Here is a 7,458-nt window from a genome sequence, read left to right as displayed (position 1 = left end):
CTTTACAGATTTGGCTTAGGACTCATGATATATGAAACTAATTACAATGTCCCTGCTCTGAAACTTTACGGATTTGGTTTAGGACTCATGATCTAATTACCTCTTTTTTCTTTCGACATATTATGTTGTGTTATAATTTTTGAATATATCTAATCTTTTCACACTTTCAGCCATCCAACTGTAATAGTTTGGTTAAACTATAACTTGTGTCATGCCATGAGTCTCATTTTTGGCATGGTTTTCCATCTCTTCCCTTGTTTCCTGAAATGTAAACCCTGAAATGTAACTCGGTCAATAGTTCAGGTGGCTCAATTTGCTAAAGTTTTCTGTGTTACTATGTGTTTATCATACCTGAGTTACTATGTTGGTTGTTATGCGTTGGGCTGTTGTAATTTCCTGTGTTGGCTTTCATTATCAGATGGTGCCAAAAATCTAGTTTGAAAGATGCTGACACAGAACTCAAAAAAGAGAACTACTTCATTGAAAGTTCTTGGTAAGACATTTCCTAAAATTACAACTAAGTAGTATGTAGAATATTTTCTTGGTATGATTTAGTGGCTCATTTTATTCAAACGTTTCTTTGTTTGAAACTTTGACATGATTTTAGTTGCATTGTCTTGTTACAGCTAGAACTTGTTTCATGATTCTGCTGGAAATATTGCTTCAGGCGTAACTAAGGTACGAATAACAAGTATACCTTTAGTCATGTCACTTTCACTTTTTGAGTTACTGTTTAAGTGTAAATTATGGCAGATTCATATACCTATTGTACCATTTGAAAATACAAGTTCTGTGTTTGGTTATGGCAGATATCACTTTTCGTGCAACAAAGAGAAGACAACTTTCAAAAGTTATAACATGGCATGCTTATCTTACCAAGCAAATTGCACAATAGAAATATTGTTGCAGAAAGAAATATTATCATTTGGCTGGGCACTTTCTAACTTGGAGGAGAGACATATTTTTTTGAGAGTCAGATAACTATCTTGAAGTCTTGAAGCTTCATGATTTTGTAAACTTGCTTCATTTTCTTGTGAACTTGCTAGGTTTAAGATTAAAACGTACCATTCCAAGCTTAGGCTTCTTCCTATTTGTATGGTTTTATGCAAATAAAAAAATATAGATTTTACTGTGTTTATTTGTATTGCAGATTTTTTTATATTCATAAATAACTCTTTTGCCACGGCATTGTTACCGTCGCAAAACATTTGTCGCAAATACTGGCGTCGCCAATGTTGTTTGCGACGGCAATTACACCGTCGCATCTTCTTGCGACGGCATCTGTTTGCCGTCGCTAATGCTCTTGCGACGGCGTAAATGCCGTCGCAAAGAGCATTGACGCCGTCGCAAAGAGCATTGACGACGCCACTATTTGCGACGGATGCTTTGCCGTAGCAGTGCCGTCGCGAATGCTGTTTTGCGACGGCAAAAGGGCTATTGGCGACTGTTTTGTGCCGTCGCTAAAATACTTTTTTTTTTGTAGTGCCCCTTGAGGTTGTCTTGTACCTTTAGTATACCTGAAACAAACACGTAAACAATTTAGAAAATTATTTTGATTGTTGCTTTGACTTATTCTAACTTGTTGATTCACCTGGTAGCTAGCTTATGTGTGACATAAAGTTACACACAGCCAATCAAAGCTAAAGTATGGAAATTACAATCAGTTTTATGGGTTGCATGTAACTGTTGAATGAGCAGCTTAAAACTTGGGCTCCAAGTACAAAGCAACTGCTGACATGTAAAGATAAGCTTCTGGTGTTTTTACAGTAGCAACTGGCAGGTAATTAAGGGTCAGATAGATAGACGTCTAAATAGGATAGGCTAGGCAAGCTCGTGGTGGCTAGTCTATAGTTGTAGACCTAATGATTACCTATTCTAGTACAAATATAGGTTCTCACCTGAGGTAATTACAAGTAAAGAAGTTCAGAAGTTAGAAAAGAAACTCAGAGAAAAGTTAGAGGAAGAAAGAGACTAGTAAAGGTTTACAGCGAGTGCTAGAAGTCTAGTTTCAGCTTTATTAAAACAGGTTTGAGGTAGGGGGAGTTATGAGAAATCTCAAGTTTTGTTTTATAAACTTGTTATCTTACTTTTGAGTTATATATGTTGCTGGTAAAAATGGTTGTCATGTCTTTAACTCATTATGATATTGCGTTATCTGATCTCATGCTAAATAAGGAATGAAGATGTTGATGGTTGAGACTATTACTTGAAAGGGACGAGCTATGTCAGCCTATGTATACAAATAGGGAGAGAAGCCCTTTCAATTTCATATTGATAAAATGATCTCTATTATGACAATAAGACACTGGTGACCCGTGCAAGAGTACCAATAATAGAATTTAATTTATATGTGCATATAGTTTTAGTTTATTGAATTACCATGAGATTTGCTCTACTAAGTTTTTGGCTCACCCCTTTATGAATTTGTGTAGATGTTACACTTGAGGGATATGACTTAATATCTAAAAGAGTCTAAAGTCTCAGAGGAGGAATAAACCAATAGCTTGCTATTTTTGTGTAATAAAGCTTATTCTATAAGCTTACTTTTCTGTATGTGTACTAAGGCTTATTTTATAAGATTAGTTCATGTTCTTGTAAGAACAATATTTATGAAATAAAGTTATATTTCAATAAGTCACATTTAATTCTAAGTTTTTCATATAACTTCTGCTTATCAAATGTTTCCTTATCTTTGACATGTCGAAGTTATTCATGTCCTTACCCAGAATTTTTTTTTTTTTTTTGATTTTCTGGGTTATAGTGTGACAAGGTATCATGTGCTGGTTGGGTAGGTCACCGGAGAAAAGAGCGATTGCGGCGCTGAAAATCTAAGGTTTCTACATTTTTTGCTTGGGTTTGAGGTTGGACTTAGGCATTTAGGCCTAGGCTCAAACTTGAGATGATGGCCCATTCTTGTAGGCACTGTTTGCTAGGAAGTGACTGCCTGCCAGTAGTCTGGTACCATATGTGCGTGATTGGCTGATGGGGTGTTTGGAAATGATTTCGCCTTAGAAGACATTGAATTTTCTTTGTTTATAAGGGCATCTCCAACAACAGTTGCTATATCCATACTCAAAACCCATAAAAACCCATCTCCAACAATCAAAACATATACCCAATTATGGGTTCCTACCAGACCCACGACCCATTTTGGGTCGAGTTGCAAGGAGGAAACCCAAATTACTTGGCGCGGGACCCAGAAGGCAGCAACGCGCCAGAAGGTGAAGACGCATGCAGACGCGTCCTACAGACAAAAAAAACGGACAAAAGCGGGACGACACGCTAATGATGGGTTGAAGGGAGCTGGGACAGAGTGACAGATCCCACGTGAGCTCGGTCTTGGGCTTCCAACGGTAACAAAATGGATGGCCCAGATTTTCTCTCATTCAAAATTAAAGGTCCAGATAAATTCAATTCGAAAAAGAAGAAATGATATAGAAAATTATATTAATGTGATTATGGGTATGAGTGTGGGTTTTTAGATAATGGTTGGAAATGAAATATGAGTTTGAATAGTAATGGGTTTGGATGAGTCAAAATAGAAATTTGAGTATGTGTATAGAATGAATTGTTAGAGATGCTCTGAGGTGACGGAAGTATCAAAGTTGAAATGAGTTTGTCTTGCTTAGAATAAGGTTTCCGAATTTTATTGACGGCAATCTTGTTCTATGTGTAGATAGCTCTACCCATCGGTGGTTCGCCGACCGGTCAAGCTAAGGCAATGAACTTCTATTTCAAAACAAAAAAAAAAAAAGTTACCATTTGCTAAACAATCCATTGTAGAACAAAATCATAGCGGACAGACCGACAGAGTCAAGTCCACGACGAACATGTTGCCGGAAAGCTGAAGTGCTATAGAACTCTTGGTCATTTACCTTCCCCCTTTCGTTGGGGGTACCAGAGAAGTCAGGCCATCTACGTCACTAGTGATCATCATTTCCACCAGGCCCATGTCCGCGCCTCCTGGATCATCATCATCCTACCTAGGCTTGAGTAGGCCGGATTCCGCTCAAAGTGCACCAACTCCAGCTCTACCGCGTTCTTTGATCTAGCTGCTAAGATGCGGATCACCATTCCCCTCTTCTCTTCCTCAAAGAACTTCATATATTAATATCATGGACAAGGAGAGAGTCGGTACCGATCTTAAAATTGGTAAATTCACTAAATTGCATACCTTACTATTTAGGTGTAGTATTCACAAGGTCTACAAAATTTAGACCACCACAATGATTCTGGGGCGCTGATATGAAATCATCATAACAAGTTAAGAGCGAAATAGATAATAAAAACAAAAATTAGTTTAAGGAATCTAGTAACAGCGGGTACTCTGTAAGCAAATTGTTAAACTTCAGGTCAGATTTAAATACAGGAGAGCATCTGATCTAAGAACCTAAGAGATTGTTAACTGTATGTAGATGACAGTTAGCTGAGGCTTTACAAAGACAAATGCCGAAACCAAAAGATGAAGAACAAAGAACAATCTTCGTCTCTCCAACCCCATTAGTTTTGCCAGGAATAAAATAACCAAGCAACCCCAATGGGCCAAACAAGAGAAATAAAAACCAAAAGCTAACAGCATCAGCATCATCCAAAAGCAGATGGGATTACTGTAATGTGCCTGAGAGGCTGTGAAACATCGGCGCCGCCGGCATGCTGCACAAACTCAGCCGGGGAGAATGTGCTTCCATGGCAGACGCATACGATGCTGATATCAGACTTCGAGTATCTATACAAGAACCCATGAACCGTTTTCCCATTTGGTCCATTTCCGGTGGTGGACACATACGGCATTTGTGGCATCGAAGGAGTCTTCTCTCTGTTTTTAATATTTTCGGTTTTGGGTTTTGGAGGTTCCATCTTGGTTTCTTTCAATGGAGGAGGAGGGCATTCTTCATTAGATGAGATGGGTTTCGCAATCGGAACCGGTTCTGTAATTTCCGGTGCGGGTTCTTCTTTGGTGGGTCGAATCACCAAATAATGATTAGATTCGATGGAGTGAGAGGTTGCTGTATGGTCAGACCCAATTGAACCACTCAAACGGCTTGAATGGCTTTTTGCATCACTGCTTCCACCTAGAAATTTTGAAAACCCAAAATAATCAGAACCTGAATTTTGAGGATTAAACAAAATTATCAAAATTTGGCTTACACAACAATTAGATATGTTCCTTACCTTCATGAGAAGCTGCGCTGTAATGTTCTGAAACGGTAGAGGAGCTACAAATCGGAGACCCATTATTCAACGACGCCGTTTTGCCATTCTGCTCCGGGTTGCACCCGTTATTCCCCAAATCCTGAAACTGCCTGAAACCACCACCGCCGCCGCCGTTGGGCGCCCAACAAGGCACCACACACGGATAAGCGAACCCGTTTGAGTACGGGATGAACTGAACCGGCGCGTACGGGTACTGCACCGGTCCAACTGGGTAATGGTGGTGCTCAACGTTTCCGGCGTTATCGTCCTGAGATAACACACCATTCTTTTTCGCCGGCGGTTGTTGCTGTTCTCCGATTAGTGCTCTCGTCTTCTTCTCCTCTCGCTTCCTCTTGGCCTCTTGCCTCCGCAGCGCCTGTATCTCCCTTCTCGCCAGCGGATCCAGAACGTCGCTTTCCGCCTCGGACAACGTCATCGGCGGCGACACCGTGCTGCTCGATCTCACAACCGCAACCGTTTGATATTCATTCTCCCTCGTATCTCCTCCGTCGAGTTTCGGTTTCTCAGATCTTCTAAAACTGGCGCTTCCGATCGACAAGCCTAAATCCAGCTCAATCTCCTCCTCCTTCACCCCTCGTTCAGAAACCTCCACCATTGTTGCAAAAGCTCAGTAATCCAATTCGTTAATATCGAAAGAAAAAATGGGAAATCTGAAGCTCGGAAATAGTCGCAGTGAAATCTTGAAGAAGATTCGTTGCTTATTCGTTTCAAAATTCATTAGGGTTTGGTATCAGATCTTTTGTAGGGGAAGAGGAAACAACGAAGGGATGCGGACGCCACGTGTCGGCACAGCATTAGGGAGAGGAGCGGTGGCTAAACACGTAAGACGTTCCGGGATATAATTAGCGAATGGGATTATCACTAATCCTGATTAATCGCGGCTTAAAACCCTGTTAATTCGTTGATTTAGCGGGAAACAAATTCGTTTTAAGTGCACCGCGGCCCACGCTCGTACGTTGAGAGCGCGCCACGTGGGACAGGTGCATGAAGGGGGGCCAGGAGATGGACACGTTCGTTATACAGACTGGCGAACGGGTACGGACGCCTGGCGACGGGACTTCGCTGTTTAACCCGCGAATCTCTACCGTCGTTTTCAAGTTTACGAATCTCGAGCCGCGAACGATACGTAGCCGGCTTTGAATGGCGACACGTGGGAAGGCGTGAGCAAGGGTGGGGCCTGCTTTCGCGGGAAGGGAAATGGGAAAATGGGAATGGTAGGATGAAACGTGGCGAGCTGGTTGAGCCTGACAGGTCATCGTTCGGTGTGCAGCTTTTACGGAGGGGCTTGATTTGACGTGTCGACGTGTCTTTGGGAAGGTGGTCTGGGACACGTGGTGAGAGGAGTATGGATAAGATATTGGGTGAAGCTTTAGCAGGTGGGGGGCACGTGGAGGTGTTTCGGGAGGGCGCATTATGCGAAGGGTAGGAGGATACGGCTCTGGCGCATGGACCAAGTTTGAAAGGGTTGTGACTTGTGGCCGATGAAAGTAGCTATTCGTGGGATGCATGGCTGACACGTGTTGGTTATTAGGGTGTAGATGGGACTGTGGATGATGATGGATTTTGCGATGTGAATCTCCCACATATGAGTGGAATTAATCAACACTTTGCTGCTGGATTAAGGTCATGTCACTTTTCCATACGAGTCTTCTTTGTGGTTAAATCAGTGTGGTTTAGAAACCTTAAAAGATTCTACTTTTCATGAGTCACAAGTCGCAGCATATTAGAAAGGGTTTGGGAGGTGGTCGAAGGTAGTTTTGATTATTTCATACATGCAATTATGCAAATAGCATTAGAAGACGTACTCTGAACCATAAGGCGGACTTAATATACATAGGTTGCACCAATGTCGCAGAAGTTCGATCGGGCTGCTTCATATGAGTTACGGTTTCATCTTTTGGCCAAGATATGTAATTACGATTCCCTCTCCACTCCAAGTGAAAGAAAAAGTTCATCGACAGAGCTAGCTGATAAAGCAGATTTTGAACTAATCCCTAGCTAATAGCTATAACCAAGAAGATAATTTCTTTGTATCGTTGCTTAAATTGGTGATCGACACGTACTTAAGAATGTAAAATGCTGCACTGTCTGACTCTTTGTACCAGCTGGCCTGAAGCTTGTTCCGGCCCTCATCATTCACCATGCAGTAGTTTGCTTCAGCAGGTTATTAGTGAAACAAGGTGGGGCGGACACATCATCTGTTCTGCATGCGTTGAGGTTTATCTCTTGCTTGTGTGGATCACT

At 41.5% G+C, this 7,458-nt stretch overlaps 1 protein-coding gene across 1 annotated transcript; it reads right to left on the bottom strand.

Annotated features, from left to right (window-relative positions):
- Positions 1–4,448: 4,448 nt before the first annotated feature.
- Positions 4,449–5,923, bottom strand: LOC101309497. The gene is made up of 2 exons (XM_004290127.1): positions 5,173–5,923; positions 4,449–5,072 (listed from the first exon to the last, which is right to left on the bottom strand). The coding sequence occupies exons 1-2, from the start codon at positions 5,807–5,809 to the stop codon at positions 4,585–4,587; spliced, it is 1,125 nt and encodes a 374-aa protein (XP_004290175.1). The 5' UTR covers positions 5,810–5,923; the 3' UTR covers positions 4,449–4,584.
- Between the last annotated feature and the right edge of the window lie 1,535 nt (positions 5,924–7,458).

This window comes from Fragaria vesca, linkage group LG2, assembly GCF_000184155.1.
Source record: "Fragaria vesca subsp. vesca linkage group LG2, FraVesHawaii_1.0, whole genome shotgun sequence".
Classification (NCBI taxonomy): domain Eukaryota; kingdom Viridiplantae; phylum Streptophyta; class Magnoliopsida; order Rosales; family Rosaceae; genus Fragaria; species Fragaria vesca.
The sequence above is the reverse complement of the archived record's forward strand: the minus strand, read 5'-3'. Positions and strand labels throughout refer to the sequence as shown.